Here is a 25,659-nt window from a genome sequence, read left to right on the forward strand (position 1 = left end):
CCAGAGATCTTCCTGACCCAGGGATTAAACCTCTGTCGCTTGCATCTCCCGCACTGGCAGGAGGATTCTTCAACACTGTACCGCCTGGAGAGCCTGGACAAGTTGATAGACCAAAATTAAATCATTCCAGACTTCATTCATTCATTACTTAGACTATTTCCAGGTTAAATCTTAGTACACAGTTTTCTGTATTTGTTTAATTATAAATTACCCTTTCCATCACTTTGATCTGTTAAATGTTAGAACACAGGGTACCCTGCCATTTCATGACATTTTATTTCTCCCTAGAAGATGAGCTAAAGCCCAACAGTTCATGATACGCCTTGGTTTCCAGTAGGAACTGGGCAGAACATATGAGTATCACTCAACTCTTTCTGAGAAAATTGAAGTTTTCAGGCTTCAATACCTTCAACTTCCTACTAAAAACTGTATTGACTTTTTCCTAAATATACTCCGGCTTTCTTCCACCTTTAGAGAGGTGTTTGTTCTCTTTTATAAGCTAATTCCTTCCACATCCTCTTCAGAGTCTATGAGTTGCTCCTTCTACAAAGATTTCTCCATTATCATTTATGGAGCTTTCATTTCCATAGTCATCCTTGTATCCTTTTCCTTTAACTTCATTCATGGTTATGTTCCAGTCCATACCATTTCTGTCCTTTATCGAGTCCATCTTTGCATGAAAAGTTCCCTTGGTATCTCTAATTTTCTTGAAGAGATCTCTAGTCTTTCCCATTCTATCGTTTTCCTCTATTTCTTTGCATTCATCACTGAGGAAGGCTTTCTTATCTCTCCTTGCTATTCTTTGGAACTCTGCATTCAAATGGGTATATCTTTCCTTTTCTCCTTTGCCTTTAGTGTCTCCTCTTTTCTCAGATATTTGTAAGGCCTCCTCAGACAGCCATTTTGCTTTTTTGCATTTCTTTTCCATGGGGATGGTCTTGATCCCTGCCTCCTGTACAATGTCACGAACCTCCGTCCATAGATCTTTAGGCGCTCTGTCTATCAGATCTAGTCCCTTGAATCTATTTGTCACTTCCACTGTATAATCGTAAGGGATTTGATTTAGGTCATACCTGAATGGTCTAGTGATTTTCCCCACTTTCTTCAATATAAGTCTGATTTTGGCAATAAGGAGTTCATGATCTGAGCCACAGTCAGCTCCTGGTCTTGTTTTTGCTGACTGTATAGAGCTTCTCCATCTTTGGCTGCAAAGAATATAATCAGTCTGATTTTTATATTGACCATCTGGTGATGTCCATGTGTAGAGTCTCCTCTTGTGTTGTTGGAAGAGGGTGTTTGCTATGACCAGTGCATTCTCTTAGCAAAGCTCTATTAGCCTTTGTCGTGCTTCATTTTGTACTCTAAGGCCAAATGTGCTTGTTACTCCAGGTATCTCTTGACTTCCTACTTTTGCATGCCAGTCCCCTATAGTGAAAAGGAAATCTTTTTTGGGTGTTAGTAGTAGAAGGTCTTGTAAGTCTTCATAGAACCATTCAACTTCAGCTTTTTCAGCATTACTGGTCAGGGCATAGACTTGGATTACTGTGATATTAAATGGTTTGCCTTGGAAATGAACAGAGATCATTCTGTCATTTTTGAGACTGCATCCAAGTACTGCATTTCAAACTCTTTTGTTGACTATGATGGCTACTCCATTTCTTCAAGGGATTCTTGCCCACAGTAGTAGATATAATGGTCATCTAAGTTAAATTCACCCATTCCAGTCCATTTTAGTTCGCTGATTCCTAAAATGTCAATGTTCACTCTTGTCATCTGTTTGACCACTTCCAATTTACCTTGATTCATGGACATTTAATTCATGGACCTAACGTTTAGGTTCCTCTGTAATTTGCTCTTCACAGCACTGGACTTTGCTTCCATCACCAGTCACATCCTCAGCTGGCTGTTGCTTTTGCTTTGACTCCATCTCTCCATTCTTTCTGGAGTTATTTCTCCACTGATCTCCAGTAGCATATTGGGCACCTACCGACCTGGGGAGTTCATCTTTCAGTGTCCTATCTTTTTGCCTTTTCATACTGTTTGTGGGGTTCTCAAGGCAAGAATACTGAAGTGATTTGCCATTCCCTTCTCCAGCAGGCCACATTTTGTCAGAACTCTCCACCATGGGAATATTTCATGCAAAGATGGGCACAATAAAGTATAGATATGGTATGGACCTAGCAGAAGCGGAAGATATTGAGAAGAGGTGGCAAGAATACACAGAAGAACTATACAAAAAAGATCTTCATGACCCAGATAATCATGATGGTGTGATCACTCACCTAGAGCCAGACATCCTGGAATGCGAAGTCAAGTGGGCCTTAGGAAGCATCACTACAAACAAAGCTAGTGGAGGTGATGGAATTCCAGTTGAGCTATATCAAATCCTAAAAGATGATGCTGTGAAAGTACTGCACTCAATATGCCAGAAAATTTGGAAAACTCAGCAGTGGCCACAGGACTGGAAAAGGTCAGTTTTCATTCCAATCCCAAAGAAAGGCAATGCCAAAGAATGCTCAAACTACTGCACAATTGCACTCATCTCACACACTAGCAAAATAATGCTCAAAATTCTCCAAGCCAGGCTTCAACAGTATGTGAACCGTGATCTTCCAGATGTCCAAGTTGGTTTTAGAAAAGGCAGAGGAACCAGAGATCAAATTGCCAACATCTGTTTGATCATTCAAAAGGCAAGAGAATTACAGAAAAACATCTACTTCTGCTTTATTGACTATGCCAAAGCTTTTGACTATGTGGATCACAACAAATTATGTAAAATTCTGAAAGAGATGGGAATACCAGACCACCTGACTTGCCTCCTGAGAAATCTGTATGCAGGTCAGGAAGCAACAGTTAGAACTGGGCATTGAACAACAGACTCATTCTAAATCAGGAAAGGAGGCTATATATTGTCACCTTGCTTATTTAACTTATATGCAGAGTGCATCATTCGAAATGCTGGGCTGGATGAAGCATAAGCTGGAATCAAGATTGCTGGGAGAAATATCATTAACCTCAGGTATGAAGATGACACCACCATTATGGCAGAAAGCGAAGAAGAACTAAAGAGCCTCTTGATGAAAGCGCAAGAGGAGAGTGAAAAAGTTGGTTTAAAACTCAACATTCAGAAAAGTAGGATCATGGCATCCAGTCCCATCATTTTATGGCAAATAGATTTAGAAACAATGGAAGTAGTGAGAGACTTTTTTTTGGCTGGCTCCAAAATCACTGCAGATGGTGACTGCAGCCATGAAATTAAAAGATGCTTGCTCCTTGGATGAAAAGCTATGACCAACCTAGATAGCATATTAAAAATGAGAGACATTACTTTACCAGCAAAGGTCTGTCTAGTCAAAGCTATGGTTTTTCCAGTCGTCATATATGGATGTGAGAGTTGGACTGTAAAGAAAGCTGAGCGCTGAAGAATTGATACTTTTGAACTGTGTGGTGTTGGAGAAGACTCTTGAGAGTCCCTTGGACTTAAAGGAGATCCAACCAATCCATCCTAAAGGAGATCAGTGCTGGGTGTTCATTGGAAGGACTGATGCTGAAGCTGAAACTCTAATACTTTGGCCATCTTATATGAAGAACTGACTCACTGGAAAAGACCCTGATGCTGGGAAAGACTAAAGGTGGGAGAAGAAGGGGACAACAGAGGATGAGATGGTTGGATGGCATCACAGACTCAAAGGACATGAGTTTGAGTAAGCTTCGGGAGTTGGTGATGGACAGGGAAGCCTGGCGTGCTGCAGTCCATGGGATCCCAAGGTGTCAGATATGACTGAGTGCCTGAACTTACTGACTGATGTTCTAGTACTTTCCATTAGTTTAAAAAAATCAGAAAAACAAAAGAATAGAAAATTGATCAAACTTCTTTCCTTGGATGGTCACCCTGTTATGCTTCTCATGTTCATAGTCAAACTTCTCTGAAGGACAGTGTACTTTTGCTGACCTTAATTTATGGCCCCCATCCCTGCACATGATTTCTCTCCACTCAAGCCCCTCAAATGGCCCTTTGATAAGAATGCTTTGCCATCTCTGTGATGGGGTCAGTGGACACATTTCATGGTTTATCCCACTTAATGTATATTTCACTAGGTTTAAAAGCAAGTTTGTCAAGCAAGGAAATGGGGCAAATATTCAATATTTTTTACTCAAGTTTGTATTCTTTGCGCTAATTGGAGTACAAATTCGAAGACAGCTACTCTGGGTATAAGCCCGGTTAGTGACTGTTGATTAATAATATATTTTTTTCTTTTTTTGGTTTTATGGTGGTGTAATTGACAAATAAGCCTATATGTATTTTACAACATGATGACTTAAGTCTGTTTTGTGCAATGATTACAACAATCAAGTAAATGAACACATCCATCATCTCACATGGTCTTTCCTGGTGGTTCAGCTGGTGAAGAATCCGCCTGCAATGCAGGGAACCCCAGTTCAGTTGTTGAGTTGGGAAGATACCCTGGAGAAGGGATCAGCTACCCACTCCCATATTCTTGGGCTTCCCTGGTGGCTCAGCTGGTAAAGAATCCGCCTGCAATGCGGGAGACCTGGGTTCGATCCCTGGGTTGGGAGGATCCCCTGGAAGAGGGAAAGGCTACCCACTCCAATATTCTGACTGAAGAATTCCCTGGACTGTATAGTCCATGGGGTCACAAAGAGTCGGACACGACTAAGCAGCTTTCACTTTCATCTCACATAGTTAGTATTAATTTTTTTTTTTTTTTTTGGAGTGAGAATGCTTAAAATCTCTTCTCTTAGCAAAATTCAGGTGTGCAATGAATATTATGAACTGTAGTCTCTATAACATGCATTCACTCCTAGGGCTTATTCATCTTAGAACTAAAGGCTCCTGCCATTTCATTAGCATCTCCCATCCTGTCCGCCCTCCAGCCCTTGGGAACCACCGTTTTCTTTTCTGTTTCTGAATTTTTTGGTTGTTCTTAAGTTGTGTTTTTCTAAATCTATTGCTACCTCGACTTTCTCAACAGTAGAGTTGATGGTATAAGCATCTTATCTATAGTGAAAATACTTGCTCATTTTAAACAGTGATTAAGACCATAAAAGTAAATTTCAGAAAATAAGCAAAGTGTCATTAATAAAAAAAACACATACGGACGATTTTTGGTTTCAGCTCAGATATGCTAGGAATTTGTCATTCCTGTCCTTAAAAGAAGAAAAAAGGCTGAATGAACTGAAAATCAGTATTTTTTCTTGGACCCATCAGAGAACTGAAGTTGCCGGGAATATATTTCAACCTCAAAATCTGAGCCACAGGTGAATCCAGCCAACTAGAGCTTGATATCAGGTTGAAATTTCCATTTTATTTGAAAAAATATATGAATTTGTAGAGGAAAATAATTTTGTCAAGCAAGTATTAAAATATTTAATGTTTGGTTCTAAAATAAGTACATTGATTATTAAATATGTCAAACATTAAATCGCATCAAGTAAGTACATCAAAAATGTTGATCTAAAGGATGTAAGGACTGGGACATTATACCAGTATTGTATAATAAATCCAATGCATAATAAGAGAGGCTTAACAACAATAAAGCATAACCCCGCTATTTTGGAATTTTATATGTTTTTGCATTAGTTAAATGTACTTTTTCTCTTTGGAGTTACTTCTTTTCAGGAATGGCTTTATTGAGTTATCCGTTATCCAAAAATATTACTAGGCTTCTACAAGGAATCTACACTTTGTAAGAGACTTAACTCATTCATAGTTAAAGAAGTGAAATGGATTTTGAAATAGTTGTTAAGTAAAAGCAGGATCCTGGAAATTCATTAGCTTTTTAAAATCTAAGATAATATAGAACCTATTGGAATGCCTCAGTCTGCTTCTGTAGCCTTCCTACACTCTTAAATTACATTTCTGAAAATAAGGCCCCTTTGGGCCATCAGAATGAACCTATCAAATGATAGTTAGCTGGAAAAGAATCAGGGTCTCCATCCACTTGCACTCCTCTTACATTTAATGACCTGGATGGTTACTATAAAATACATTCAAAAAACCAGCACTGTATTTTGAGAGCTGTCAGATCTTACACAGCTGATGCTATCTGGGTATTCGTGTTACAGATATCACATCAGGTTCTTGGATAGTCGTTGTATTTATGTTGCAAATTATCAGCAATGGAAGCATCAGCAAGGATTTTTTATAGAAGTCAGTGTGTCCTGGCAGAATCGTGCCATCTTCCCTCCATGGTGTAGCATAAAGAAAAAGGTAAAGAGAATATCTTAAGAACTTTCTAGGGAAGGATGGTTATTTCAGCGTTTAACTCAGTGCTAGTCACACCTGTACTGAACCCTCAGGTCACACCCAGACATTTATCGGAAGGGAAACGCCACACCCTGAATCCTGTAATTTGGCGCCTGGACTTTCTATCCACCTTGTGCTTTTTCTCAGTTGCACACCCTGGAAGCCGCTCACCAGGGTCCCGTGCACATCTGTCTAACCGTGTGTCCTATGCCTAGAGCTTGTTTGTGAGTGTGCATTTTGGTTCAGTGCCAATGACTTGTATATAACACACTTCCGTGTGTTATTCAGGACTGCTCAGTTTTGAGGCTGACTTCCATACAGCCCATTCATCTGAGCAGAGGATGAGTTCACATCCCTGTGCCTGAGCAGGGGCAGGAATACTGCTCTTTGGACTTCAGTCACCAGAGCTCGCTGCTTCACGCTCTGACTCCAGGAGGAGAGCACACTCGGCTGGCTCACTTGGCGTCCGGTGTGGGTGGCAGTTATCAGTGATTTTTCATTTGGTTCAGAATTCATCCCAGGGAGCTGAGTCTGTAGTGTTTGCTAGTAAATCAAGCTGCACAAAATCAGAAATTTCTTCACATTCAAATTTAAAGAAACATAGAACATTTAAACCACATTTGAAAACTGCTGTATTATACCATTTAGTGAAAACTGCTCACTTACTTTGGGGAAACACAGAGATATCAGACCCAGAACAGTCGTAACTCCTGATCAATGCTTTACTCTAACGTCTCTGTCTGCATTCGTTATTCTTGACACCCTTATTTCTTTTTCAATATTTTATCAATGGCTGTAGTAAGATTTGGGTATTTCAATATTAATAGAAATATGATGTTAGGTCATTTACACTTTAGATACTTTATCTCTTTCAATGAAGATATTATGAGATCCATGTTTTTTAAAATAATTTAATTTAGAAATCTCCAGCCAGAACTTGCCAAATGAAAATCACTCTTTGACAAATTCTGTAGGCTATATTCTCTTAATGATTGTAGTCTATAAGAAAAGTAATATTTAAACCCTCCAAAGACTTTTACTTTGAGAACTGTGTAATTTGCAAACATCTTAACAAACTTTCAGAATTCTATGTTAAAATGCGAATGTAGATGAGGTGAGGATTACTGTGTCATAAAATGCACACATTATACCCTTGCTTTTATGACTATCCTGTATCTTTGGTACTTGTTTGTTAGGCATGTTGCTGTTGGCTAAGTCATTGATAAGTGATGACTCAGGAAGAAAGGAGCAAACTATATGCCCAAGAAACTGGGAAAATGAAGGAATGTCATATGAAAGAAATGATGTGGAAAAGTGTGATTAGACTATGAAATATATTTAAATGTAATCCAATTTGACTTCCTAGGCATTAAAATGCAAAAGAAAATTTAGTTTGGGAACAATTTTTTAGACACAAGTGCTGGTGCTCCTTTCTACAATTCTTGAAGAATATTATTAAAACATTGGGTTAGGACTTTAAAGATTATAAGTCAAGTCAGTCAGTCGTGTCTGACTCTGTGACCCCATGGACTGTAGCCCACCAGGCTCCTCTGTCCATGGGGATTTTCCAGGCAAGAATCCTGAAGTGGGTTGCCATTTCCCGACCCAGGGATAGAACCTGTGTCTCCTGCTTGGCAGGAAGATTCTTTACCACTGCACCGCCTGGGAAGTCCTGTTTTTTTATGCATTTTTATGCATATTTTTTGGAGAAGGAAATGGCAACCCACTGCAGTGTTCTTGCCTGGAGAATCCCAGGGACAGGGGAGCCTGGTGGGCTGCTGTCTATGGGGTTGCACAGAGTTGGACACGACTGAAGTGACTTAGCAACAGCAGCATGCATATTTTTATGCATATCATGCATCCAGTCTTAGCTTTCTGTGAGGCCTGTGAGGAGCTAGTGAAGGGTGCTCTGCAAGCTCGAGAGTCGAGAGTCTGAGCTGGTCTGAGAGGCCTGGGAAGCAGTGGAGTAAAATCCAACAGACATCTCCCTGGAGAGCCTGCATTTGGTAGAACATTTCCTGAAACCCAGTGATTGCGAGTTGAGACTGGTAACCATGGGAATGAAGGAAATACTGATGATATATTTTGCATTGAAGTCAATAGTAATATTGACTTTTGAAATGTAGGCATTAAAGAAGAGGAGGGGATTTTAGGATGAACTAAAGCTTTCTGATTCTGAAAATTGGGAGAGAAGTTGCAATGTACAAAGAAAGCAAACAGCAGCCAAGAAATCTTTTTCCATGAGAAGGACTGTGGACTTCTTTGAATATTTGAAGGTCAGGATCAATAGGAGACAGGAAGACATCCACCTGGGGAAGTCTAGGATGCAGTTAGTTCTGGAACTCAGCAGAGAGAGAGAGGAGTCTTATTTGTATACACAGGGTAACAGAAGCCCTCCAGTAAATCAGATCAACCCATGAAAATGTGAAGTCCGAGAAAGAACATGGGAAATGGGGCCAAAGTAAACTAATCAAAAGATTCTGAGAGAAACAGGATGCTACAGAGAAGATTGAGAAAGGCGAGCCAGATTTAGAAGGAGAATCAGAAGCTTATATTTCATGACAATGAAAGTCAAGGGGATAAATGTCTTGAGAGTTTCCTTGTGGTGATGGGAGGACTATACTAATTGCGATACATCTGCTATGTAAGAACCTTCAAGTTGCGAGCTTTCAACGATGTGGATGTGCATTCCATCAAGGCCTGAGTGGAGCTGCAGCTCGCCCTGCATCTCCTATTGCTGCTGGTGGTTCAGCTCTACCATCGCTCACCTCCTCTCCCTCCTCCAGTCTGTAACTCTTCTTTCCTGTTCAGTGGATGCCAGCCCCTGGATGCCAGCTGCTGTACTGGCCTACTCTACTGTACTGCAAGGTTTTTCTATTATTTGTGTGAAAAGAATTATAAACCTATTACCATACAGTATTTACAGCCAATTAATTGTGTTAGACAGTGAAAAAGTTGGCTTGAAGCCCAACATTCAGAAAACGAAGATCATGGCATCCGGTCCCATCACTTCATGGGAAATAGATGGGGAAACAGTGGAAACAGTGTCAGACTTTATTTTTCTGAGCTCCAACATCACTGCAGATGGTGACGGCAGCCATGAAATTCAAAGACGCTTACGCCTTGGAAGGAAAGTTATGACCAACCTAGATAGCATATTCAAAAGCAGAGACATTACTTTGCCAACAAAGGTCCGTCTAATCAAGGCTATGGTTTTTCCTGTGGTCATGTATGGATGTGAGAGTTGGACTGTGAAGAAAGCTAAGTGCTGAAGAATTGATGCTTTTGAACTGTGGTGTTGGAGAAGACTCTTGAGAGTCCCTTGGACTGCAAGCAGATCCAACCAGTCCATTCTGAAGGAGATCAGCCCTGGGATTTCTTTGGAAGGAATGATGCTAAAGCTGAAGCTCCAGTACTTTGGCCACCTCATGCGAAGAGTTGACTCATTGGAAAAGACTCTGATGCTGGGAGGGATTGGGGGCAAGAGGAGAAGGGGATGACAGAGGATGAGATGGCTGGATGGCATCACTGACTCGATGGACATGAGTCTGAGTGAACTCCGGGAGTTGGTGATGGACAGGGAGGCCTGGCGTGCTGTGATTCATGGGGTCGCAAAGAGTCAGACATGACTGAGTGACTGATCTGATCTGATCTGAATTGTGTTAGTGCCTTGGCTGACTGCATTGGACTTAGGAACAAATTGGACTTAGAGCCACGATCTCAGAATGAAACTCGTTCGTATCTGGGGGACTTACTCTATAGCAGCTAGTCATTGAAACATGAAAAAAGCAAACCTCTGAGAAAATTGCAATCTGAATCCTTACATCAAGTGTAAAAGCATATTAAACTTTACGTGGTTTCCCTTGTGTACGTACCTAAATATTACAACATGGAACCTGAAAACTGTCATAGAATTTTCTGCACCTCAGAAGGAAAAGGAGATAAAGGCGCTGATATCATAAGGCACTGGAGATAAACCCACTGGAGATAAGACCAACAACACAACATGTTAAAGGGACAGAGAATATTCACAGCCTGTATTCTTACCTTTTGCTAAATAGACCCAGAAAAGGCTGTGTTTTCTCATAACAGATAACACATGTTCTGATTAGTCAAACAGGCTTTTTTTAAAAGCAGAATAAACATCAGAATGGTATTGGAGAATAACAGTATGAATGGATGATGAATGAAATTGGAATGTCCTGGCTCTTTCAGGTCTTAGTCAACAGATATTTACTGAAGTTTATGTGCTTCCAGCAAAGCAGCCTATGGGAAGAAATAAGTGGCTTCATAGAACATGTAACATGTGCCCAGTACTTGAAATGATGTTGAACTTAACCATAACCATGTGGGGGATCTTTATGAACCCTCGAACCCGTGATCTCTCTTCTTACTTTTTGTTCTCAGAAATTCACATTCAATAGGCTTGCTTACAAAACTGTATCTTTTAATTGGATGGTCGACCTTTAACTATACTCTGGCCATTGACTAATTCAAATGTTACTGGAGCCAGCTTATCAGGTCATCGTTGACTTGTCTCCAGTTTTACTCCTCACCTTTGAATTTAGTAAATTTAAAACTTGCCAGGGACCCAAGAGAATGGTCATGAGTTTTCATCTCATCTCATCTCATAGTTTCGTTCATTGTTCAGCTTCAAAGATCAGTTCAGTTCAGTTCAGTCACTCAGTCGTGTCTGACTCTTTGCGACCCCATGAATCACAGCACGCCAGGCCTCCCTGTCCATCACCAACTCCCGGAGTTCACTCAGACTCATGTCCATCGAGTCAGTGATGCCATCCAGCCATCTCATCCTCTGTCATCCCCTTCTCCTCTTGCCCCCAGTCCCTCCCAGCATCAGAGTCTTTTCCAATGAGTCAACTCTTCGCATGAGGTGGCCAAAGTACTGGAGCTTCAGCTTTAGCATCATTCCTTCCAAAGAAATCCCAGGGCTGATCTCCTTCAGAATGGACTGGTTGGATCTGCTTGCAGTCCAAGGGACTCTCAAGAGTCTTCTCCAACACCACAGTTCAAAAGCATCAATTCTTCAGCACTTAGCTTTCTTCACAGTCCAACTCTCACATCCATACATGACCACAGGAAAAACCATAGCCTTGATTAGACGGACCTTTGTTGGCAAAGTAATGTCTCTGCTTTTGAATATGCTATCTAGGTTGGTCATAACTTTCCTTCCAAGGCGTAAGCGTCTTTGAATTTCATGGCTGCCGTCACCATCTGCAGTGATGTTGGAGCTCAGAAAAATAAAGTCTGACACTGTTTCCACTGTTTCCCCATCTATTTCCCATGAAGTGATGGGACCGGATGCCATGATCTTCGTTTTCTGAATGTTGAGCTTTAAGCCAACTTTTTCACTCTCCACTTTCACTTTCAAGAGGCCTTTTAGTTCCTCTTCACTTTCTGCCATAAAGGTGGTGTCCTCTGCAGATGACATCTGAGATCATTGATATTTCTCCTGGCAATCTTGATTCCAGCTTGTGCTTCTTCCAGTCCAGCTTCAAAGATAGTTTTCTCAATATCAAGATCACACGTGTTTATTGTAGAAATTGGAAAGACACCCACAAATGTATAGAAAATTGATATCATTCATAATTCCTTCACATAGTCATTGTATATATATATATATATATATATATATAACTTCTTGCTTTTGTTTTGTTCTTTTACTTTAATACTAACTTATCTAAGTTTCTTTTTCTATTTTTTTGGCTGCACTGTGCCTCATGCGGGATCTTAGTTCCCCAACCAGGAGTTGAACCTGTGTCCCCTGTGGCAGAAGCAGGGCGTCTTAGCCACTGGACCACCAGGGATGTCCTCAATAAATATATTTTGATGTGTTTTTAAATCAATCTCATTCTCTTCTCTCTCTTCCCCACACATGTAAAATTCACACAGAATTTATCTGATATTAATATATACATCTTGGTAGCCTATTTATATTCACTTTTTCTGTATTTCTCCAGGCCTTAAAATTTTGTTCTGCATCATGGTTTTCAATGATACGCAGTGGCATCATAAAATGTCCTCAACTAAGTATTATCCTCTTTTTGGTGTGTTTTCAGTACTTTCTATTCTTAGAATACTGTTATCACATCATCTTATGATTAGGGCAATCATGTCTCGTGCCGTATTTGTACGCATGCCACTCTTTTGTGTGTGTGCTTCCCCCACAGCTCGGCGGTAAAGAATCTGCCTGCAGAGCAGGAGGTATAGAAGACACAGGTGGGCTCCCTGGATTGGGAAGTCCCCTACAGGTCATGACAACCCACTCCAGTATTCTTGCCTGGAGAATCCCACGGACAGAGAAGCCTGGTGGGCTATAGTCCACGGGGTCGCAAAGAGTAGGACACGACCAAAGCGACTTATCATGCATTTTTTTTTTATTTTAGATTTTTAACTGTCATGCATACCCATATTTTCAAAAGCCAGAGAGTTTTCCAAGGCTTATTGGAAGCCCTGCAAAGCTCAGCCCTTCTCTCTTCTCTTTAGCTCTACCCTTCAAATTTTTCCTCCCAGATACAACCACTTCTAACTCTTTTAGATGGTTCCTCTGACTTTTATATGTGTTTCGAGTTAAATAGCTGTTTAGATTGCTGCACCTTGATTTTTCATCTTCAGTCTGGAAGACAGGGCTTCAGCTCCTTTAACCCCTGGTTGGATACCCCATTCTGTCCACGTGCTCATCTTCTGCTAGTGGTCACCTTAAACTTCCGTCGGATCACTGTTAGAGATTTCTTTAGTTAGGACTGTAAATGCCATTCACACCCCAGTCCCTTGGAATTCTACAATTACCTTTTCTTTGTTGCAGGGTTTCTTTTCTTGGCATGGTTTACTGTTTAGCATGGCAGCCATGCTACACATAAATATTTACATGCTCCCAAAGTAATAATTACTGACCTCAGAATGTTTACAGAGGGAGCTGTAAAAATGGGTTTCAATGTAATTTCAACTGTTAGAAAATTTTAAATGCTTGTCATACAGGTTTTCAATTTTTTATTACCATAGAAATGCACCATTATTAAAATCTCAAAGTACACTTTCACCATAATAAGTGCTTAATATGTAGATCCTTGATGAATACATGGATTCCTCAGCGATATTGCCTCCTGTGTTATCTGCCCAAAATTCTAGGATCCAAAGGAAAATTATGTGGTTCTAGTTTTCTCTTTCTGCTTGGACAATGGGGATTGGTGGAAAAGTCTCTGCTTGGGACAAGGGATGCATGGACTTTTGGGTTCAGTTCCCTGTGTTCCCTGCCCTGCCAGGCAGGTGGCAGCTCTGAAGTCCTCTGGGTGGTCTGACTCAAGTAACAGGAGGGATGGAATGGCAAGATGGTGAGTCCTTCCTTCCCAGCCCTGTTCATCAGGGTTAAGTGGTCATCAGGGTTAAGTCGCTCTGTTACGGCTGTCTGCTGGTACACACCCTGCCTGAAGCGTCTCTCTGACTTCCTCGAGACTAACAACTCTGACGTATCAGCTCAGGTTTGGGGAAAGGGGTTGCGATTCAACTGTTTGAGGTACCCAGATTAAGGTGTTTGTCCACTAGTTCCTTTTGGTGGCTTGAATAATGCAGAATAAAATAGAATCCTTGCCAATCCATCTGTTTCAACAATAAGAGTACACAGTGGTGCAGAGTGGAGAGGGCAGGGACTGCGCAAAAACATGTGCATCATCATTTCCGTCTGCATCTGATCAAAATTATCTGTGTGCTCAGTTGCTTAGTCATTCATACCCAACTCTTTGTGACCCCATGGACTGTAGCCTGCCGGGCTCCTCTGTCCATGGGATTCCCCAGGCATGAATACTGGATTGGGTTGCCATTCTCTTCTCCAGGGTACATTTCTAGCCCAGGGATCCAACCCAAGTCTCCTGCATTGCAGGTGGATTCTTTGCTGCTGAGCCACCAGGGAAACCTCTAAATTATTCCTATAATGAATGTTAGATTCTAACCTTGCCATTCCTGCTGCATCTATTAGTTGGTGTTCTACTGTATGAAAGAGCTTTCTTCTCCCATGTATCAGGGATTCATTCCTTTACTGATATCAGTATGAAGCCATGGGTTCCTAGCTGCAACTTCACAGCATAAAAACATCACTTGACCAGGTGATCCAATTACCTGCATCACCAGGGACCCAGGTGTCATACCCAATGTGAGTCCCTGTGTCCTTGGCCTGCCAAAAATTTCATTGGAAGAACCTAATGAGAGATGGTCTTAATTAAAAATACAGATGAACTGTTTCAGCTGGAAGCATGCTAAAGAGAAAGGGAAATGCAATAAACTGGGAGACTCCATATTCCCTCCTGAGTCAGAGGGTGATGGTGATCAAGGATGTCATCAGAGAAATTAATGAAGCTCAGATATGGTCCGTGCTATTGTATAGGATAGAGTTTTTGTGATGTCAGATGTTCTGATTTTGATAACACATTCGAAATAATGTCCTTATTTTTTGAAGTATATGCCAAAATAGAAAGCTACTGAAATGTAGCATATTAAAAAGCAGAGACGTCACTTTGCTGACAAAGGTCCAAATAGTCAAAGCTATGGTTTGTAAAGGACTGAATGTCACAGAACTGAAGCTTTCGAATTGTGGTATTGGAGAAGACTCTTGAGAGTCCCTTGGACAGCAAGGAGATCAAACCAGTCCATCCTAAAGGAAATGAACCCTGAATACTCATTGGAAGGACTGATACTGAAGCTGAAACTCCCAATACTTTGGCCACCTAATGCGAAGAGCCAACTCATTGGAAAAGATCTTGATGCTGGGAAAGATTCAAGGCAGGAGGAGAAGCGGGGGACAGAGGATGAGATGGTTGGATGGCATCACCGACTCAATGGACATGAGTTTGAGCAAAATCTGGGAGATGGTGAAGGACAGGGAAGCCTGACACGCTGCAGTCCCTGGGGTCGCAAAGAGTCGGACGTGACTTACAACTGAACAACAACCACATAAATATCTAGGAGTAAAGAGACATGATGCTCTACTCACTTGAAGAGATTCAGGAAAGTCAAAAGAGACAAAGACAAAGCAAAAATAAGGGCAAGTAAACTTACTGGTGAATTTGAGTAAAGGGTAAGGTATTCCTTTCCCGGGATTGCCATAATAAAGTTCTATAAGCAGGGTGGCTTGAAGCAACTAGCTTCTCACAGTTCTGGAGCCTAGAAGTCCAGCCTCAAGGCGTTGGTGGGGCTGTGCTCCTTCTGACACCTCTTGGAGGGCGTCCTTCTGTGTCTCTTTCCGTTCCTGGTGGTCCCAGCTACCTGCTGGCTTGTGGCAGCCGTCGTTGCAGTCTCTGCCTCCTCCTCACGTGGCTGTCTCCCCTCTGTCTTCCGCCCCAGTGCCACTCTTCCTGTTAGGACGCCTGTCATTTACTTTACCCCCGAATCCTTATGGCATCGTAGCAAGTCAGCAGCGGTCCTGTTTCCACATAACGGTCGCGTTCACTGGTACCAGAGGTTCAGGTGGCAGCATTTCTTTGGGGGCCATGCGACTCAACCCATAACAGACATACCGCAGTTCCTGGCACTATGCTTGCAACTTTGAGCTAACTTGTAGTTATATTAAAACTAAAAGTTACCAAAGTATTTTCATATAAAAAGTGGTATTTGTTTATTAAAAGTCCATCAAATTTCAATATTAATATGCTCGGGAATTATTATTAAGTGAAACATGGACAAGTTTCTATTCACTGACATTAAATTGTTACATAAACTAATAAAACATTTACTTGCAGAAATGTGCATTTATTCATTCGTATGTTATCTGACATGCAGGAAAGAAGATTCCTATTTGAGGAGAATGGGAGATTTGGATTCTATTTCAATACTGCCGGAGCAGAGTTTAGGACAAAGTGGGGCTTCCAGTTTGAATTATGAGAGAGAAGATGTATTCAGGACTCCCAGCAGGAACTATCCAATCCTCAACTGCAAAAGCATTTGAGTACTTTGCTTTTGCATAATGCAACATTCATTTCCCTGATGAAACCAATCATGGGGTGATTGATTTTCTTGACGCCCAACGGAAGGCCTTGCCTCGGAGTTCTGCTCTGCAGGTCATCGGCAGCTCCGTTCCAGGGGGACCCATTAGGAGCCATCAGTGTGCATGAACCCTGAGTTCGTCAGACTAAAGAATGACAATCAGCCAGGAATCTTGCCAGTGCGGTTTTCATATACATGCGAACAATTTCAGAATTCTGAGTCAAGAAATACTGCCTTTTCGGGGTGTCCCTTGGCTGCATGTTTTACTACACAGGATCAGGCTTTCTGGAGACCTTGGCTAAGACCAGACAGTCCCACGGTGGGGACAGATCCACCACTGGTGGGATGTCTCACCCGTGTCCAGTGACAAAGGAAGGGAGGGAGGGAGAGAAGGAGGGACAGAGGGACAGAGGAAGGGAGGGAAATAAAGAGGAAGGAGAGATGGGGAGAGGGAGGGATGAAAGAGTCCCCTGCAATTGTCACCTATCTAGAAACAGTGAAGGCTGGAAACTTAAGTTTGCATAGAGTGATTTTGTAATTGTATGTATCAACTCTTAAAAACGCATGTCAGAAAATTTAGTTGAAAGTAACTTTCCCTGAAATCATAATCCTTTGCCTCAATTTGTAGTAACTAAGTTCAGTGTTTGGTTGCTTATTTTTCTTTTTTTCCAGTACATAGTTTTTAGGATCTAATATGCGCCAGGCACTGTCGGGAACATAAAGAGGACTAGCCGTGGTCTGTGATTAGGGAAGTTCCCGCCCCACCCCCACCCCGGGAAGGTCTGTACGTGGGACGACACCTGGTTTTTCAGCAGCACAGACCAGTGATTAGTGGGTGGAAATTTCAGTGAATGAACCCAAATGAAATATTCAGCACCACCTTTCGTTTTCAGACTTTCTCTGAAAAAGCCTCATTAGTCCTTAAAGAAAAGAAAGCATTCTCCCCCAGTGCCCTGCCTTCAGGGCTACCTCGATGCTGTACTATTTATTTTTGCTGTTACTGATAATATGTGACTCTTAATTATATTCACTGTCATCTGCCACCCAGATGTCTGACATGGATAAGATTCTACCTGAAACATTTATGCATTGGGGAAAAAATAACTTGATTACCTCCTGCCTGTTAGAACTGAATTAAGTACGGGCGCCCTGTGGTTCTGTGTCTTAATTGATTCTTTAACCAGTGAAGCCAGGATAAATATGGAAAACCTTATTCGCCTGGTTGGAGACTAAGAGAAAAAAAATCATTAGCAAATCTACTTCAGACTACTGCCTCAAGTAACCTCCTTTCAAACTCTGACTATGAAAGAAAATGAAACGCACTGAGAAGATAATTTGATGTCTTTAGACCCTTAAAATGAAGTTTTCCTTAGGTAAGGGAAAATTGGAAATATCTAACGTGTCCTATTCAAATAAGGGAGTCTCTTTTTATGGCTGTAGGAATGTGGTTCACTCTGGACGGTCAGGTGAGCAGTACAGCTTACATGGAGGGAAAACATGAAGATTTGGAATGTTCTACCACTTTGACCTACTTTTTACTATAATTAGAGCAGTGTTTTCGAACACCTGTGCAGACTTGCTAAGGCTTAGGGAAGCAGTATATGGCTACACACACATTCAAACAAGGCAAGATCTCAGAATACCGGAGTGAGTCGCCATGCCTTCCTGCAGGGGATCTTCCCGACCCAGGGATCGAACCTGCAGCTCTTAGGTCTCCTGCACTGGCAGGCAGGTTCTTTACCACTAGCGCCACCTGGGAAAACCATTGCTATATGGCTATTTAATATATAAATGCGTGTGTGTGCTCAGTCACTTAGTCGTGTCTGACTCTTTGCTACCCCATGGGCTGTAGCCCACCAGGCTCCTATGTCCATGGGGTTCTCCAGGCAAGAATACTGGAGTGGGTTGCCATTTCCTTCTCCAGGGCATCTTCCCAACCCAGGGACTGAAGCCAGAGCTCTTAGGTCTCCTGCATTGGCAGGCTGATTCTTGACCACTGTGCCACCTGGGAAGCCCCTAATATTATAAATAGACAGACTATTTAATATAAAAAGCAATTCCTTTACGTGAAGCCATGGTTTGGATATTATATGAACCATATGACCTATACTCACAGTGCCGTACACACTTGTATTCAGGAAGAAGAATAGGGTGAAACGTTCACTTTCCTGGCCTGAGTTTAGTGACAGGTTCTTGGGAGGAGACGTATGGGAAGTCTTGCCTGGTAAATTCTACGGAGCTCATTAAAGAAGGTGGAGACAGGGTAACCGTTGCTGTGACTGCTTGTTTATTAATAAGGATGAAAGCGCATCCGTCATTGTGTTTGTGCTGGGGGAGGGGGAGCGTCGAGCAGGTGGGCTCAGAGGTGCCTGAGGGAGAGAGCCTGTGAAGCTGAAAGATGTCTGATAGTCGTATCCGATGTACTTCATCCATTAACGTCTCCGGATGATGCCTTTTTGTCAGAAAGCAGTTCTGGAAAGAGGAGAAGGCAATGGCACCCCACTCTAATACTCTTGCCTGGAAAATCCCATGGACGGAGGAGCCCGGTGGGCTGCAGTCCATGGGGTCGCGAAGAGTCAGACACGACTGAGCGACTTTACTTTCACTTTTCCCTTTCACGCATTGGAGAAGGAAATGGCAACCCGCTCCAGTGTTCTTGCCTGGAGAATCCCGGGGACGGGGGAGTCTGGTGGGCTGCTGTCTCTGGGGTCGCACAGAGTCGGACACCACTGAAGCGACTTAGCAGCAGCAGCAGCAGTTTCTGGAAAGAGAAAAACCAGCCAGAAGCCATGAGCTCAGTCTTTATTAAGGGGACTGTCATGTGACTGTGCTGGACTTGCCTGTGGCTCAGATGGTAAGGAATCTGCCTGCAATGCAGGAGGCTCGGGTTCAAACGCTGGGTGGGAAAGATCCCCTGGAGAAGGGAATGGCCGCACACTCCAGTATTCTTGGCTGAAAGAATTCCATGCACAGAGGAGCCCGGCGGGCTACAGTCTGTGGGGTCAGGCTTCATGAAAGCAATGGTAACATGAGGACAGCTCTCCAGTGAGTTTCTGCGGAGAGCAAGGAGAATAAGGATTTAACAGGATGGTCTGGGGAAGCTTGGAGTTCACACGGGACGTCAGACTCCAAAGGCAGGGCCACTGTGTCGTGCTAGGACAGCCAGGCTGCTCTAGTGCAGCGGGCACAGAGGTGTGCCTGGCTCAGCAGCCAGGGATTGGCTATTTGGGGTTTTTCAGGGGGGTTGTGGAGGGGGGGCTCCCCAGGTGGCGCTGGTGGTAAAGAACCCGCCTGCCAATGCAGAAGACATAAGAGAAGCGGGTTCGATCCCTGGGTTGGGAAGATCCCCTGGAGGAGGAAATGGCAACCCACTCCAGCGTTCTTGCCTGGAAGAATCCCATGGATAGAGGAGCCTGGTGGGCTACAGCCCATGGGGTCGCAAAGAGTCAGACATGACTGAGCGTCTTATGGCACAGCATGGGGGGTAGGGGTGGGGACGAGTACTTGGGGCTGGGCTCTTGATCCTATCAAGGGTCAGTTGAACCTTTTGGTCCATCAGAGTTGATCACAAAACATCTACTATAATTTGTCTTCAAAAAATAAATCCAGTTTCCCATGTGCCAGCTGTATCTAACACGAACTTTCCTGGGTCGGTTTCCTAAATAGGCTAGAAATGCAAGTTTTGATCTGCTTTCTGTGTTAACAGTTGTTGATGCTTATTTGCTCAGTCATGTCCAACTCTCCTCTACCCCATGGACTGTAGCCCGTCAGGCTCCTCTTTCCATGGGATCCTCTGGCAAGAACACTAGGGTGGATTGCCGTTTCCTTCTCCAGGGGATCTTCCCAACTCAGGGGTGGAACCCGAGTCCCTGCATTGGCGGGCAGATTCTTTACCACTGAGCCACCTGGGAAGCCCTTATGCTGACCGTGTACGTGCTTATTTTTCTTTTCCGCTTGTAGGCTGGAGCCAATGTCCTTCTCCAGGACGTCAATGGAAACATCCCGCTGGATTATGCCACGGAAGGCACTGACTCGAGCTCCATCCTGCTGACCTACCTGGATGAAAATGGTAGGCTGATGTTGCGAAAAGCCACGGAACAGTAGATGAAGAGAGAGGATGGTAGGATTCTTAGTGCATATATTTTAGCCGTGCTTACACGAGTTCAGACAGATGTCACCTGGATTGAAATGGGGTCTCGTTCTGGGCAGTGTTTGTAGTCAGGTTCATCAGTGCACGTTTGCAAGCTGGCAGAAATCTGGAGGCCGACCGTAAAGGGACATTTTAACAGGCCCCCAAAGTCCCTAATTAGTGGGACTGGGTTTGTAATTATAATCGCTTGTCTGCTGGGAGGGGAGGAGAAGTGAATGAGCACAACTGAATTTGGGGCTAATGAGCGTGAGGTCGCATGCAGTCTCTTCTCTTGGGAGAACATGTCCAGCCTCCTAAGCATCTCATGCAGGTGAGCAAGGGCTCAAGTCAAGGGCAGTCTGCCCAGCAGCTCTGCATCCATTCCTGGGGACACTTGGAAGCTCAACCCTTATCTGAAGAAATCCACGGTCGGTCCCGGTGCCATCCTGAAAAGCTGAGGCTGGGGACCCAGATGTGTCCCCTGACAGAGAACGCTTAATTGCACAGCCCCGGTGTGTAATTTCATGAGTAAGTCCAGCCTTGGCCAAGTGGGAGGCATTCGGAACCCTGAGTTCCATATGGTCTTAAACTGAAGAAGTATGCCCCATCTTTAGTTTTTTTTTTTTTCTTTCTGCGGTTCAGGTATAAATAACACCAAAGAAACTCCAGTCCCTTCAAGTGTGATCTTTTGTCAGAGAAACGGTGTAGCATGTCCGAGGGGCACGCCGTGCTGAGACTGTGCACTTCTCGCCTCCCAGAAAAGCCTGCACAGCTGCCTCTTTGTTCTCTGGGTCCCGCACCTCCTCCAGATCGCGCCTCTCAAAAGGTTTATTCTGAGGATGGCTTAGAATAATAATAATTAGTGCTTCGCAGCCATGGGTTCTTAAAAAAAATTGTCTCATTAATTCTGAAAGCAAGGTAAGGGATGCTATCTTCACTGGAGACAGTGTGAGCTGAGCTGTGGGTCTGAAGGTCACCAAGTCACGAGTCACATCCCTAGGGTGACAGGCGGTATGGTGGAGTCACTCCCTGGTACCTGCTCCTTCCTGCAGCAGGGACCTTGAACTTTCTCACATCTTGTCAGCTGTGAGTTGTCAGAGTCAGACCCCACGGCTTCCAAAGGGAACAAGCTGAAAGCTATGCACATTCCACTGTTGGGAGGTTTATTATTTGGATCTTTGCAAAACTTGGGGTGCCTCTGAGTGAAGAACGGGGCTGTCTGGGGCTGTCTTAATTAGCTGGGCCACTTTTGTAGCATGGGCTTCCCTCATAGCTCAGTTGGTAAAGAATCCGCCTGTAATGCAGGAGACCCCAGTTCGATTCCTGGGTTGGGAAGATCTCCTGGAGAAGGGATAGGTTACCCACTCCAGTATTCTTGGGCTTCCCCTGTGGCTCAGCTGGTAAAGAATCTGCCTGCAATGTGGGAGACCTGGGTTCCATCCCTGGGTTGAGAAGATCCCCTGGAGAAGGGAAGGGCTACCCAGCCCAGTATTCTGGCCTGGAGAATTCCATGGACTGCATAGTCCATGGGGTCACAAAGAGTCAGACACGACTGAGCGACTTTCACTTTCACTTTTGTAGCATAGTTTCCTTCTCACTGATCTGTTTTCCTAATAGCTACAGTTGTAGCTCTTTCTGTTTGGAAACTAAAATTAAAAATCTTTATTTATAAAATAATTTGCTTTTCTTCTACGTTTTTCCAACTCACAAGAAGATTTTGTTCCACGAGAACACTGAGTATTTGCCGGAGCGGTATTGCTATCCCATATAAAGAAAAATAAGTGCATTCTTGGTTTTAAAAACGATTAAGGAAAAAAATATAAGGGAGATACTGACTGGATGGTTGGGAGAAAAATCCATCACGATGCTGGCTGTCACAGTCTGTTTGTGAAATGCATGTTTGCTGGAACAAATTCAATTTAATATCTCTTACATTTTTAATTCTGTTTTCCATTTGTCGCTGCCCCTGCCCCGGCCTCTGCCTTGCAGTCGTCTGCCCCTCCCTCGCCCCGCTCACAATCTGGTTCCATTTCTGCCTGCATCCCTCCTCCTTATCTAGGTCCGCTGCCATAGTTCCAGTAAATACTGTCTAATTCAATTTATTTCCTGAGCCCTCCCTTGTTGGTGCCCTTTCAGAGTGATCTGTTGTGACAACATGGGCTGATACTGTTAGAAATCTCTCCTATTCCAAGATGGGATTTTCATCATTCGGAGCACCGCGGTCTTCTCACTCGGTGGAGGCGCACCTGGCGTTTTCCCTCTGTGTCACCCCGTTTCAAATCGGGGTGCTTATCTTGCTGTCCTGTCAGGATGCGTGTGGCAGGAGGCAGGCCGGGTCGTGAGCAAGTTGATTACATGGAAGATCGCTGGACACAAGTTCTAATTGTACTGTCACCACCGACATACGCTGTACACACGCGCACAGCAATTAACCTCGGCTCACTGCCTGAGCTTCCTGGGCTGGAAGACGGGATGGCTGAGGAGTTCTGATCGAGCATCTGATGCCTGTGACATCTCCGGTGTGCGGCAAAGCAGCTGGTGTTCGAGGAAAGCAAATTGATGATAAAATGAGCTGGCAGAGAAAGAAGCGCTGCTGGGGGAGCTCGAGGTATCCAAGAAGGATGCTCACCGTGGGCAAAATGCTGTTCTTGTTCGGTCGCCAAGTTGTGTCTGACTGTTTTTGACCCCATGGACTGAAGCATGCCAGGCTTCCCTGTCCTCCACTATCTCGCAGAGTTTGCTCAAATTCATGTCCATTGAGTCGGTGATGCCATCCAACCATCTCATCCTCTGTCATCCCCTTCTCCTCCTGCCTTCAATCTTTCCCAGCATCAGGGTCTTTGCCAATGAGTTGGCTCTTCACATCAGCTGGCCAGAGTATTAGGAGTTTCAGCTTCAGCATCAGTCCTTCCAATGAGTATTCAGGGTTGATCTCCTTTAGGATGGACTGGTTGGATCTTCTTGCAGTCCAAGGGACTCTCAAGAGGCTTCTCCAGCACCACAGTTCAAAAGCATCAATTCTTCTGGGATCAGCCTTCTTTATGGTCCACCTCTCACATCTGTACATGTCTACTGGAAAACATAGAGATGTGTTTTTTCAAGGCCCTGAAAAGTAAAGCAAAACTTTTTTACGTTGCTCTACATATATCCTCACCTGTAGCCCTTTCTCCTTTCTTTCAAATGCATCATTTTAGAAGAAGGAGCTCACATTTATCTTCTGAGTTCCCTACCTTCTCCACTGAGCCCACCGACATTCAGCTTCTACCCCTACTGACCTGGAAACTCCCTACAGCGCCTGCCATTGCCCTTGCTTCTCTGTCCAGCTGTCAATTTTCTGTTCAGTATTTCTTTACCTCCCCTCCCTGTGACATTCAGTGACCTTGCTCACACTCTGCTCTGAAATCTCCCTTCCACGAATGTCCCATTGTTTTTCTCCCTTCTCTTACTTTCCTTTGGATGTGCTGCTTATGCACCCAGGAGCCAAAATGTTGGTTGTTCCCAGGGCTTTGTCTTCGAACATCTCCTCTCCACACACTGTCTCTGGCTCATCTCTCCCTTTCCTCGAGTACTTAGCGCCCACCTGACCCCAGGGACATTCCTGAAGCTTAGAAGTCTTTCCCAACCTTGTATGTGAGTTTTGTTACCTGTCCTGCGTCTTTGACTTGGATGTCAGATAAGTTGAGATAATCTGTCCGATATGGAACTTCTTGTTGCCCTTTCATACGCCCTCTGGACTGCTTGCCTTTGCACCCAGGAATCTGAGTACTTGACCATCACTTTTCTTCTCCTAAATCCCTCCCATTGAGTTGTCGTCACCAAATCTTACAGAGCCTTTTTCTAATCTTTCTAATATGTCACCAGCCATGCTATCACTGCCTTGATTAAAATCCTGGTCTTTCTATATATTTTGGAACAGCCTTAGACACCAGTGTTCTTGCCTCCAGCCTTAGCCTTCCCTCTGCAGTTTTCACAGGACTTCCAGATTTGTCAGTCCACAGATGACCTTGTATACTCCTCCCGCGTAACAAAGTTCATTCGGAATGCTGTTCCTGCACCAGCCCCTTCAGAATCACCCATTTTGGGGCTGACAGTGCTCCTAGTTTGCCGAGAACAGCCCTGCAGCATACTTGTGGTCAGAGTTGGAGGAAAGGATTTGGTAGAGGTCTATGACACCTGTCTGGCATCCCTGGTTTATTTTTCTTTGCTGCAACTCCTTTATTTGCCTGCTTAACCCTTTTTCTTTGAAGTCTTGGATCTCTTAGAAAGCTTACCATGAAGACAAAATCTGAAATTAGATGCAATTCTCGGAGCTTAAGGATTCCCACTGTAGAGTCATGGGATGGGTCATATCATAGCCTAATGATAAAATTATCTTTGAAAGCAGCAGAGAGTATCCCCAATACAGGATGGATAGTAGAGAAAAGGAAAAGCTGAATTGTTGCAAAACAATATTACCTTAAGAGGGACAGTTAAGGAAAATTAAGATAAAGTTCAGATTAACCTGAGGTGTTAATGTCTTTTCCATTCCACACAAGCATTTATTGATATGATCAAATGTAATCAGGCAATAATAATTTGTATCACATGTAATAACTTGTGCATCTCAGGTAAATGATTTGTTTCTTATGTTCTTAATTAGACAAAAAAAATTACTAAATTCCAATCAAAATAATAAATCTGAGCAGATTGTTAGATTAATATACTTCAGTCATGTCCAACTCTTTCAACCCCATGGACTATACAGTCCATGGAATTCTCCAGACTAGAATACTTCCTTCTGCAGGAGATCTTCTCAACCCAGGGATCGAACCCAGGTCTCCCATGTTGCAGGCAGATTCTTTACCAGCTGAGCCATAAGGAAAACCTGCCAGAATCTTGTGTCCATGGGATTTTCCATGCAAGAATACTGGAGTGAGTTGCCAGAGGATCTTCTAGACCTATGGATTGAACCTGCATCTCCTGCTTTGGCAGGTGGGTTCTTTACCACTAGCGCCAGCTGGGAAGCCAATCTAAGCAGGCCAGGTATTAATTTTTTCAAAAACTTGTATGAAAATAAAAAACCAAGTATTGGCCAGTTCAGTTCAGCCACTTGGTCATGTCCGACTCTTTGCGACCCCATGGACTGCAGCATACCAGGCTTCTCTGTCCATCACCAACTCCTGGAGCTTGCTCAAACTCATGTCCATCAAGTCGGTGATGCCATCCAATCATCTCATCCTCTGTCATCCCCTTCTCCTCCTGCCTTCAGTCTTTCCCAGCATCAGGGTCTTTT

The 25,659-nt window shown here is 43.5% G+C and overlaps 1 protein-coding gene across 1 annotated transcript in view; it reads left to right on the top strand.

Annotated features, from left to right (window-relative positions):
* Positions 1-25,659, top strand: part of MYO16 (myosin XVI) — a 518,261-nt gene that overhangs the window by 171,626 nt on the left and 320,976 nt on the right. Inside the window, exon 5 of the mRNA XM_055543007.1 lies at positions 20,219-20,327. Coding sequence (XP_055398982.1) covers positions 20,219-20,327 — 109 coding nt within the window. The remainder of the gene's footprint in view (positions 1-20,218; positions 20,328-25,659) is intronic.

This window comes from Bubalus kerabau, chromosome 12 (assembly GCF_029407905.1).
Source record: "Bubalus kerabau isolate K-KA32 ecotype Philippines breed swamp buffalo chromosome 12, PCC_UOA_SB_1v2, whole genome shotgun sequence".
Classification (NCBI taxonomy): domain Eukaryota; kingdom Metazoa; phylum Chordata; class Mammalia; order Artiodactyla; family Bovidae; genus Bubalus; species Bubalus kerabau.